Below are 12,387 nucleotides of genomic sequence, written 5' to 3' on the forward strand. Positions count from 1 at the left end.
AAATGATTATCTATGTCCTATTCCTAAATGCTTATTTTAAAGGATGCAAAGGTTTAAGTTTAGTGTATGTCAATAAAAATAATTCACAATATAAAAATAAATTCTTTTAAGTTGCTAAAAATGTTTAACATAACTTTCACAAAAAACACTACCACTGCTGTCACTACATGGCATTATTTTAGCTTTTAAACAAATGAACACTGGGCAGGAGAACATTTCAGTTATACGCCTCTTTTGAAGAACTCCAAAAGACAAGTTATGGCCATATATAGACTTGGTTACAAAAAGGCTCCCTAAAACAGCACTTCAGTTTTTCCAAGTCTGAGAGATGATAAAAAGCAACTCAGCCCACAATAGAGAGATATGTCAATTGTATTTTGCACAACTTGACTGAAAATACATGTACTTTTCACTGGCATGCACCAAATGGTAAAGAAGCACATGGAAATAGAATATTTGTAATATAAACATCCCAGTTAAGTGACTTTCTATGAAACACTCTGAAGGAGAGAAATATTGAAGTTGCTTTATCCAAACATTTACTTCCAATGATAAATAGATTATTCAAATAAAGGAATTAAAAGTAATTTTCCCTACCAACATACAAGAAAAATACGGTAACCAGGAAATAAAAAGTCAGTTATATAGTTTAATATTCTAAAACTCATGTTTTAGTAAAAATTAGCCTATGATTAAAATGAACTATAAAAACTACACCTGAAAGGTATAAAAATATTACATTCACTTTTATTTTCACAAAAGATTACTAGATAAAAGAAATACTCCTGTAATTAAATATTACTTTCTCACCAAGTCATAAAGCAATTTTAAAAGAGAGTCTCTCTCTTTTCTCCACACTAAAATTCACCAATTCTGTTTATTCTTAAAAGAAAAGAGAAACACAGATGAATATAGTGTTATAAAGTTGCCCTAATGTAATATTCTCCCTTACCTGTCCTGCACGTATTTAAACTATGCAGGGTTTTTTTTTTTGTAAAAGCAAATACCACATTGTTAAATAACAAAACACCATAATTTCTTCTTTTAATTAGACTTAAACTGGAGGACAAACAAATCATTAGTATTCTTGTCAACATCCAAACTGTCTATACCAGCATCCTTATATATGGATTTCAGTATATTGTTACTTTATTTGTTCTGTTTACAAATAAATCAAAAGAGCTACATTTTAAATAGCTTCTAAATCAATTCTGGAATGATAACAACACATTCCTGAAAGGAACAATTCAAGCATTAAAATATCTCTCATTCTTTAAAATGACAATACAACATATTCTGTAAGTAAAAATAAAGTACCTTGTCAAAAGGTTTTCCAATAGCATTTTCTAAAGATAAATCTTCTACTTCAAGAGATGGATTGTAGCACTTCAATTCCTTCAGACATGCATTCAAAATGTCCAGAATAGCTGTCTGGATAGCCAGCATGGCAGGAGTCATGGCAACATGTATTTCAACTACTTCAGGTTTGTGCTGTTCTAAAAACGAGTTAACTGCTACATGAAACCTAAGGAGAGTAATATTTTTAAAAGTATAAACTAGTATTTTAATAGCTGCGACATTCAGATCATGGGTTCCAGTTTTAATACTCAATAATATTCTAAAAACTAAAAGCTAAAGGAAAAAGAAAGTATTTCAAAAGAAGCTTAGCACAGTGCCTGGAATAAGCCAGGCATTTAATAAATGCTAGTTGACTTGCTAATATGTAAAATGATTATGAATGCAGGTAGAATATGACATAACTAAGGAATGAGAAAGGTTATAGGAATTTTCTGTAAATGGCATACTGAACAATTAAAATATACGTTATTATTAAATGAAAGTGCTTGAAATTGGAACCCTTGTTCCCTTGCCCCTCAAATGCATTTTATGCAAAATTTTCAAAATGTTCTTGCCTAATAAGCCTTGTTGAATAACCTCTAAATCTAGAAAGAAGCCTATAATTTCTTTGCTTAAAACTTTCCTCTATCTTGGCCTTCAGATATCTAAAGCTGCCATGCAAGGCTTCAAAGAAAATTAAAAGAGGCTCTCAAGCTACCTGTAGCATAATTTTGGTGGAAAACAGCAGGGACCTGACAACCAAACCCTCTCTATGTTACCAAAATATACAGATTCATACGTCTATGTTCTAGCTGGCACATTTAACAGTAACAATATCACATAAAACATGTAAAATGATTATTATACAACTGATTATAACAGACAGTAGTAATCATAAAAATATACCGTATAACATGGCAATTTACCTTGGCCACAGGTACAACTTCCTTACAAAAAGATTTCTCATTACTCTTTCCACGTGACAAAAGCCAGTATCAAAGGCAACAGCATTATCTGAGAAAGCTTTAATAAAACCATGTTTATTTTTTTGACGAAAGAGCCGCAAGATAAAGGCTTCCTGACAAGAGTCAATGATTCTGTGAGCTTTATAGACCAAGATGCCTAAGAGGAAAAATAAAGATTTTATAGCTTAACGTAAAAAATGGAGATTGGAAAGCTCATTTTTATTCCCTCACTAAATGTATTTCATAATCAGGAAATAAGAAAAGTAAATGGTCTCCAATTCTTTTGTGGTATGTCATGCTAGGTAAGTGTAAATATAATGTAGAAGTCCTTATTGATTCCATCATTATTACAACAACCCAATTATTAAGATTTATTTTTGCTTTTTTTTTTGGTGAGGCAATTGGGGTTCAGTGACTTGCCCAGGGTCACATAGATAGTAAGTGACAAGTGTCTGAGGTCAGATTTGAACTTAGGTCCTCCTGACTCCAAGGCCGGAGCTCTATCCACTGCGCCACCTAGTTGCCCCTTATTAAGACATTTTGAAGTGAGAGTTTAACTACCTTGCTTTAACATTTGAATAACTTTTGGTATGTGTATTTTGGGACAGCTAGGTGGTGTAGTGGATAGAAAGTGCTGGGCCTGGAGTCAGGAAGACTTGAGTTCAAATCTGGCCCCAGACACTTGCTAGCTTTGTGATCCTGGGCAAGTCACTTAATCCTGTTTGCCTCAGTTTCCTCATCCATAAAATGAGCTGGAGGAAACGGCAAACCATTCCAGTATCTCTGCCAAGAAAATCTCAAATGGAGTCATGAAGAGTTGGACATGACTGAACAACAACAATGTGTATTTAATGATTGAGTTAAAAAAAAAAAAGGACAGGGTAGCTAGGTGGTGCAGTGGATAGAGCACTGGGCTTGAAATCTGGCCTCAGACATTTGCTAGCTGCGTGACCTTGGGCAAGCCACTTAATTGTTTACCTCAGTTCCCTCATCTGTAAAATGAGCTGAAGAAGGAAATGGTAAATCACTCTAATATCTTTCCCAAGAAAACCTGAAAAGACATAAGGAATCCAACATGAAAAACAACTTTAAAAAAAGATATAATATCACCTTATATTTATGTAATGCTTTACTGTTTCCAAAGCATTTCCAAACACTTTATCTCATTCGATTTTCCTAATAACCCTACAGGTCTTATTATCTCCATTTTATAGTTGAGGAAACTGAGGCTCAGAGAGGATAAATGATTTGCTCACATTTAAGCTAAGACCAGAATCTGTGTTTTGGGAATCCTAGCCCAATACTCTTTTCACTATATTCTTTACTCTCAAAGCATTCCTAATCTAGATTATATATAAATTATGATAAATACCATCTTTTCTTGTGAAGAACAATATATTTTAAACTTAATATACTTAAACTCTTGGAATGTCCCAGATTTCCTCATTTCTGCAAGTTTTTATTTTTATTTTCATTTTTTTGCTAGGCAATGGGGTTAAAGTGACTTGCCCAGGGTCACATAGCTAATAAGTGTCAAGTGTCTAAGGCCACATTTGAACTCAGGTCCTCCTGACTCCAGGGCTGGTGCTCTATCCACTGTGCCATCTAGCTACCCCCTCATTTTTGCAAGTTTAATAAAACTGAATTAATTCAGGTCTCACAAATTTGGAAAGGGACAAAAGTGAAAATTTCCTCCATTATACAATCCCTTTGTCATGGGGTGGAGTGGTGGGATGAGTTAAAACTTCTAGGAAACTCTCCTTTTGGAACTGACTGGAACTCCCTCATCAATTCAGACTGACTGTTCACGGGTAATTCATAGCCCTGTGGAATTGCCTAGGGGCACTGTGAGGTTAAGTGATTTGCCCAGTCACCATGCTACTGTGTGTAAGAGACAAGACGTGAAGCCAGGTCTTCCTAACAGAAAAAAGGCAGTTCTCTATCAATTAGCCAGCAGTGCCCCTTTGCGACGAGTAATGTCAAATTAATAATCAAAATGAGACTGTAAGAGAATGTTAAAAAATATGCCTTCAATATTACAGCATCCCCCAAATACATGCAAAGTTACTATACTGATTACAAAGTATTAGTTATTCATTAAACAGGTTTCTTAAAGACTCTACTAACAACTTCCAGTATTAAAGTACTGCAAAAAAAAAAGTAGCTATGGTCTTGGGATTTCATTAATTCAGATTGGTTGTCTCTAGTTCAAATCAGGTTCTGTCAATAAAAGTCACTGTCAGAATAATACTGACATCTAGTGGTAATATAAACAGTCATTTTTTTAACCCAAAATCAGAAAAAAAAATTAAAAGAAACAAAAGAAAAAAAACCTTTTGAAACAGCAATAAATAATAATAGATTTTATGATGGATTAAGATACTTCATTACAAAAAAAATTATTGCTTCTTTTATATAGAGGGCAATAAATGTTTGCTCAAATTCAGCACCCATGAAGGCTTGCAGCAAACACTGACTACAAAGCTTGAGGAGTTACAAAGTATAAAACACAGCTCCTCCACTCCCACTTCTAAGTCTACTAAAGACCTAGATGATTTAGCGAAAATAAACTTTTAAACGCACATTCCAGTTTAAAAGCAAAATTCTCAAAACTAATCAATCCAAACTTATTAAGCAGGAAAAATATTTTTCTTTTTTTTTCCCTTTTTTTTTGGTGTGGCAATCGGGGTTAAGTGACTTGCCCAGGGTCATACAGCTAGTAAGTGTCAAGTGTCTGAGACCACATTTGAACTCAGGTCCTCCCGACTCCAGGGCTGGTGCTCTATCTACTGCGCCACCTAGCCACCCCTGGAAAAATATTTTTCTTAAGGCAATAGGCAGAAATTTCATTTGACAAGTGAAGCTGAGAATTTTTAAATGCTAAAAATCTGGTCAGCATACAAAAGTAAATATAAATAGCCAAATAAGTATTTGTTGTATATTTAAAATGTAAGAAAAAAACCCCCCACTTAAAATACATTCTTACCAGTAATCAAATCTGAAGGAATTCTGTCCGTCAAAAAATCTACCACAAGAATTCGACTTGTTACAAATAGGACACCACCTTGGGTATAAACGTCATATCTACTTCCACTTGCAATTTCATTTGTCACACGTCGAGGAAGGTGTTCAACTTCCTCTAACTTCAGCTGATTGATAAAATACTCCTAAACCAAATCAGATTTCATTAGTCGATTTAATTTGAACATTTTGTAAATGGCTACAGATAATAAAATGATAAGGTACCTTTTGTAGGGATAACTGATTAAACTTGAATGTATAAGCAAAGCTATAGCGCCATGCTACTCTCCTAAGCAAGATGTTTCAGTGATCCCTTATGGCCTCTAAAACAAAATAAAGATTCCTGTTTGGCATTTAAAGCCCTTCATGATCTAGCTCCAGCCTACTTTTCCAGACTTATTTCTAGACTGATTTCACCTTATTCTCCTTTACACTTTATATATTCAAGAATAAGTGTTTCCTTGCCAAGATAAACTCCTCTACATAAATCATTGATCCTATTCTATCTTGACTTCTCCAGCAGTTTGCCCCCTTTATCATCCCCACTCTCTCACTAATCTTCAATCTCTCTCCAAATACTGGCTGCCTCCATGCTGCCAGACCACCCTCTCCCCCATATGCTTAAAAAACCCTCACCTGACTCAATTATCATCTTATATCTCTCCTTTTATTGGCTAAACTACTTGAGAAAGTCATTTACACTACTTGCCTAGACTTCCTCTTCCAAACCTGTTGTAGCCTGGCTTCATTCAACTTAAACTGCTTTCTACAAAGTTACCAACGATTTCTTTTTTTTTTTCCCCCTTTTGGTGAGGCAATCTGGGTCAAGTGACTTGCCCAGGGCCACACAGCTAGTTAAGTGTCAAGTGTCTGAGGCTGGATTTGAACTCAGGTCCTCCTGACTATAAGGCTGGAGCTCTATCCACTGAGCCACCTAGTTGCCTCCAACGACTTCTTGTCAAATCTAATGGCCCTTTCTCAGTCCCTGTCCTTCTTCACCTGTCTGAAAACCTTTAACACTGTTGATCACCTTCCTAGTCTTTTATACCTAGATTTGCATGATGCACTGATCCCCAAAGCCTGTGTATTCACTCTGTCTCCTAAGCTCCAGTCCCACATCACCAACTGCTTATTGGACATCTTACCTCCTCTCACCCCCCAAGTACTCTCTTCTTTGAAACTTTTCTATTACTGTGCAACACACCACCATTTGCTCAGTGTCCCTGGCTCAGATCTTTGGTATCATCCTAGACTTCATTCGTGCTCACTCCCCATAACATTGTCAAATCCTGTTGTTTCTATATAACATCTCTCATTTCATTTTCTCTTTATTCACAAAGCTGCCATCCTGGTGCAGGCCCTCAATCCCTTCATTCTTCAACTACTGAATTAGCTTTCTGTTTGGTTTCCCTGCTTCAAGTATCTCCCCCTTCCAATCCATCTTCCACTCACTTAGGAAAGTGATTTTCCTAAAGTGCAGGTCTGACCACATCACCCTCCTACTCAATAAACTCGGATGGCTCCCTATTACCTCCAAGATCAAACATGAAATCCTGTTTAGCATTTAAAGCCCTTCAAAACCTGGACCTTGCTAGCTTTCCAGCTTTCTTATACTTTACTTCCCTTCACATACTCTACCATCTACCTGCCGTTCCTCACAGGATATTCCATCTTCCTGTCTTTGCACTGGCTGTTCCCCATGCCTGGAATGCTCTCTCTCCTCACCTCAGCCTTCCTCACTTCCCTGAAATTCCATTTTCTACAAGAGGCCTTTCCTAGTCCCCGCTTAATGCTAGTGCCTTCCCTCTGAGATGACCAGCTATTTACACTGTATATGTCTTGTGTGTACAGAGTACCTCCATTCCTATCCCCATCCCCATCACACCCCGAAGTCTCCTCATCCCCTTTACATTCCAATGGAGCTCCCTATCCCCTTTATATCCTCCTCCCACCTCCAAGTCTCCCTATTTCTCTCACATCTCCACGCCTCTTTTCACCCCCTCACACCCCCAACATCCTCACGGGTCTCCACGCCCCCGTGGGTCACCCCCTTCCCTGGCTCTCCCCGTCCCTCTCACGCCCCCATGGGTCATACCGCAGACCCTTCCTCCACCCCCTCCCCCGGGCTTTCCCGTCCACTCTAAGGCTCCCCTCAGCCCCGGGGGTCCTGGGCCCGGGACCCCGGCCGCACCTCCTCGGCCTGCTGGGTGTTGAGCACCAGCACCAGGCACCCCGGGTGACAGTGCAGCCGGATGAAGTGGTAGAGGAGCCGATCGGCACCGAGCCCGCGGGCACACACCACCAGCCCATCCGCTTCTAACAGCTCCAGCACCAGCTGTCTCTCGTATTCCAGAAGCGGCGCCATGGCCGCCCCCAGTAGCCGGCACCGGAACTCCAGGGTAACTCTTCCGGGTCCAAGGCCAGCCAGAGCCGAGTGCGCACGAGGCTGAGCCTCCCGAGCCGAAGTTCGCTCGAGCGGCTTCTCCGAGGCTGAGAGGAAGACGGAGCCGAAATCGAGCCGAAGCGGAAGCGACGGGTGCAGACTAGGCAGCCGAACCAGAGCGCCTGGGCGCAAGCTCAGCGGCCCGAGCGAAGTAGGCGGAGCCAGAGCCGCTGTTGGCCGGACCTTCGCCCCTTCCTTTTTCCGCTCTGAATCCCTGTGGCTCGGAGCTGCCGCGGGGTACGGACTTCTCAGGTTCCTTGCTACGCTGCATTCCACTTATTACCAATTAGTATTACCTATCCTGGCTTTTACTCAGTGTGGAAACCTGGCCTACCCATATTAGGAGAGATATCTACCAAGATTTGTTTATTTATTTTTTAAAGTTGGAAAGAAGTAAATTACCCTTGCTCCAGACGTCGGTAATTGACTAGTCAGTGTGAAACCGCGTTGTAATTGCAACGGCTTTACAATTAGTGGTTCTCTCTAGTTTGTCTGCTGGGTTTGTCTTTCTTTCTTTCTTTCTTTCTTTCTTTCTTTCTTTCTTTCTTTCTTTCTTTCTTTCTTTCTTTCTTTCTTTCTTTCTTTCTCTTTCTTTCTTTCTTTCTTTCCTTTCTCCCCTCCCTCTCCCCCCTCTCCCCTCCCTCTCCCCCCTCTCCCCCCCTCTCCCTCTCCCCCTCCCTCTCCCCCTCCCTCTCCCCCTCCCTCTCCCCCTCCTCCCCCTCCCTCTCCCCCTCCCCCTCTCCCCCTCTCCCTCCCCCTCTCCTTCCTTCCTTCCTTCCTTCCTTCCTTCCTTCCTTCCTTCCTTCCTTCCTTCCTTCCTTCCTTCCTTCCTTCCTTCCTTCCTTCCTTCCGCCTGTGTTTCATTTTAATCAACAGAACAGTTTTAAGATGTTGTCCTCAGTCTCTCCGCATCAATGATGCGTTCAGATGAGTGATTAAAAGAAAACAAGGAACAAACATGTGCTAACTCATATTCTTACCACAAGAGGGACCTCTTTGGTAATATTTGAACTCAAGAGTTTTAGAAAATTTAAGTTCTACATCTACATTTTTTTCCTTCACCTGCTCCTGCATTGGAAGTTTAAAATAAGTTATTTAATATTTACAACCTATCACAGATGACTCTTTTTTTTCTTTTTTGGTGAGGCAATTGGAGTTAAGTGACTTGCCCAGGGTCACACAGCTAGTAAGTGTCACATGTCTGAGGCCGAAACTAAACTCAGGTCCTCTTGACTCCAAGGCTGGAGGTCTATCTGCTGCTGCGCCACTTAGCTGCCCCACACAGATGACTTTTTAAGATAATTCAGAGAGGAAATTTAAACCAAGGACTTCCCAACTTCGAGGGTCCACAATGACTGGCAAAATACATACATACACACATGCATACATACGTACATACACATGTTATATGTATATATATGATGTATATATGAAGAGGGGTGTATGTATATATAAATATATGTATACCTACATATTTGTGTATATGTATATATTTATATATTACAGGGAGGGCACAGAGCAGTAGCAGTTGGGGTGGGATGGAGGGTAAGCATCAGACAGGCCTCTTTTGTTGGTGTTACCAACAGAATTTCAAAGGGAACACAGGATTCAAAGAGATTGAGGAGCAGGGAGAAAAGGTAGTCAACAACATCACATGCTGCAGAGTTGAGAAGGAATGACAAAAAGGCTATCAGATTTGGTAACTAAGGGGTCATTGGTAACTTTGGAGAGAGCACTTTTAGTTGATAATGAAGTCAGAGCTAGATTGCAAAGAGTTAAAAAGTGAGGTTTAGGAGAGGCAGTGAAGGCAATGGATAGAACTTTTTTTTTTTTAGCAGTTTGGCCTGAAAAGAAAGAGTGATATTGAACTAGAGCTTGAAGTAGGGTCTAATGATAGTTTTTTTTTAAGAATGTGGAAGATCTGGGTATGTTTATAGGCATCTGATAAGGAACCAGTAGATAGAGATTTATGACACACAGACAGAGACACAGAGAGAGACTTAGAGGGGCAGAGAAAGACAGAGACAGAAAGAAGCAGAGAGACAGACATAGGCTGAGACAGGAAGAGACAGAGAAAGAATGATTATGGTGGCACTATGCTGGAGAAAACAGGAGGGGATGATGTCAAGGAGACAAGTAGGTTGGCCTTGGGGAAGAGAAAGGTCACCTCATCTGAGACTAGACTAGAGTAGAGAATGGAGGATGGTTATGTATGGAGGTAGTTGGTCTTTAATCATTATAGTCCCCTTCACCAAATCTGTGATATAGTTACAGAAAGTAAAGGACAGATAACAGGTTATGAAGTTTAAATATACTAACCAGATGGTTTAAATAGGAAAAATGTGCTTCATCTCTTTATTAAGTTCAAACAAGTGGACAAATTCCTTCACTGAATTAGAAGGGCAACCTGGTTATTAGGGGGAAATGTTGGGGGGAATAAATTGGCCATATCTCAGGAGATTATTACTTGACTGAACCTTCCAGCCCTGAAGTCAGTCCAGGCTGGAAGCATTAGAGTAGTGGAAGGGGATTTTCTCTCCTAGGTCTTCCATCTGCTTTGGAGTATTGCATGGGAGCCAGATTTCATCTAGCATTTCAAAGTTCACCTGTTTAACAGAGTTCAGGGCACAGTTGAGAAAGGAGAGACACATTCTTCAGGTTAATACAGTTATAGAGACACTGTCACGCCAAACCAAAAAACAGCTTCAAGGAAAAGGACCTCTGACTGTCTTATCTCTTCTGACTTACATATTAACTATTAAGCATCTTTTATTGGTTAGGAAGGGGATACAAATACAAAAGACAGTCTTTGCCCTCAAGAAGCTTATATTCATGATTACAGAATATAATACACATGTGGGAGTAGTGACTGGTGAAGGGAGAGTTGGTCTGATAGAGATTTAGTCACAGTTAATAAATTTTTTAAGGGTTTACTATGTATGGGCCAGGCACTGAGGATACAAAAGAAAGACAGACAAAAGCACAGTCCTTGTTCTCAAGTAGCCCATTCCAATGGAAGAGACAATAGGCAAGCAACTATGCACATACAAAGAATATTTAATACATATTTTCATATATATAATATACATATACACATATATTGTTCATGATTCATTTTCAAAGAGGACCAGTGACATCACTGGTGATGTTTTGACTTGGTGTGAATTGGATTTAAGTGAGGTAGAGTTGTCCATTGTCAGCCTCAGTCTTCCAGAATCATTGAAGTCCAGTGGCAAGACAAAAGTCAAGACAACTGGCTCTGGGATGCATTGGACGACCTTGGCATCTTCAATGTCTGACCAAGCTCTAAGCACTTCATAGCACTTGCCTTTAGCCACCTTCATGACTGTTGGAGCAAATTGTTCTCATGTGCCCATTCTCCCAAGGGAAGTCTTCACATGCTTGGGGGTAGACATCTGTCTAACTCACTGGCCTACTGGTTATCTTCCACCTGGTTTAGCCCATCTGCCATATTGATTTTATGGGGTTTTACAGGCTTCTTGGAGCCACAGGTGAAAAGCTAGGTGAGAGGTGGACACCAAAGGTGGATAAGCAGCCCTGAAAAGGGCTCAGCAAGCCCTCACACCAGAGGTGTTAGTCCTCTGTGAACACCCCATATACCCTATGCGCGTGCACACACACACACACACACACACACACACATGTAGACACACATAATACATATATGTATATGCATACACACATGTGTGTATATACACATATATACATACACACATATATTAAGTGATCTGGGAAGGCACAACATTTGGCAAGACTGGGAAAGGGCTTCAGAGACAGTAAGATTTGAGCTGAGTTTTGAAAGGAAGTCCCAGAAGCCAGGAGACAAGGAGAGAAGAGAGAGCATTGTAGGCATGGGGGACAGCCAGTGAACAGGCATAGAATTGTGAGAAGAGGGAACACTGTGTGATAGGAAAAAGGCCAGTGCTTCTGGCTCTTAGAGTATGTGGAGAAGATTAAAATGTAAGAAGAATGGAAAAGTAGTGTTGGGGACTTTCCCGACATGATTTGATAGGAACAGGCCTACCTATCAGCGAGGGACCAATGACTGGAGGTCCAATATAAGGAGGCTAGACTGAAGTTAGAGATTTATTGGAATGCTAAGGAATCTGCTCTTGCTAATAGCAAATTGAGATTCCTGGGGTACAGATTTAGTTTTTATAACCTTTCAGAGTATACAGTTTAGAGTATACGGCCAATCATCAGCATTCTGCAGCAACTTAGGATTGATTTAGTAAAGCTTTTCCCAGGAGAGGGATCAGCCAAGGGAGAAAAAGGGGAGTATTTGGAATGCAACTGGGAGAATTTATTACCAGAGTAAGAAAGCATTCCCTGTTCAAGGCCAGGAGACAAGGGAAAGAGACCAAATGCTTTTTTACAATTGCAAAAAAAATCCTTTTAGACAAAACTGCAGGGTCTCTTATCCAAGGAAATCAAGTGGTTGTTATAACAACAGCTGAAACCTTTCTCTTTCCTGTGTCCTTGCATGAGGTTGAGAACATTCTAATGTCAGGCCACCAAGTGGCTGGGGGAATTTCTACACTGTTAATACATCAAGATGTCACAAAACAGTTGTGGTTCCTATTTTCCCTCATGGTCAGA

At 40.0% G+C, this 12,387-nt stretch overlaps 1 protein-coding gene across 1 annotated transcript in view; it reads right to left on the reverse strand.

Annotated features, from left to right (window-relative positions):
* ERCC4 (ERCC excision repair 4, endonuclease catalytic subunit) overlaps window positions 1-7,958 on the reverse strand; it is a 40,016-nt gene extending 32,058 nt beyond the window's left edge. Inside the window, exons 1-4 of the mRNA XM_020972532.2 lie at window positions 7,516-7,958; window positions 5,290-5,470; window positions 2,265-2,460; window positions 1,318-1,525 (exon numbers count right to left, since the gene is read on the reverse strand). Coding sequence (XP_020828191.1) covers window positions 1,318-1,525; window positions 2,265-2,460; window positions 5,290-5,470; window positions 7,516-7,689 — 759 coding nt within the window. The 5' untranslated portion in view covers window positions 7,690-7,958. The remainder of the gene's footprint in view (window positions 1-1,317; window positions 1,526-2,264; window positions 2,461-5,289; window positions 5,471-7,515) is intronic.
* Window positions 7,959-12,387: the final 4,429 nt, after the last annotated feature.

Source organism: Phascolarctos cinereus, unplaced genomic scaffold, assembly GCF_003287225.1.
Source record: "Phascolarctos cinereus isolate Bilbo 61053 unplaced genomic scaffold, phaCin_HiC Scaffold_4;HRSCAF=312, whole genome shotgun sequence".
Taxonomy (NCBI): Eukaryota; Metazoa; Chordata; class Mammalia; order Diprotodontia; family Phascolarctidae; genus Phascolarctos; species Phascolarctos cinereus.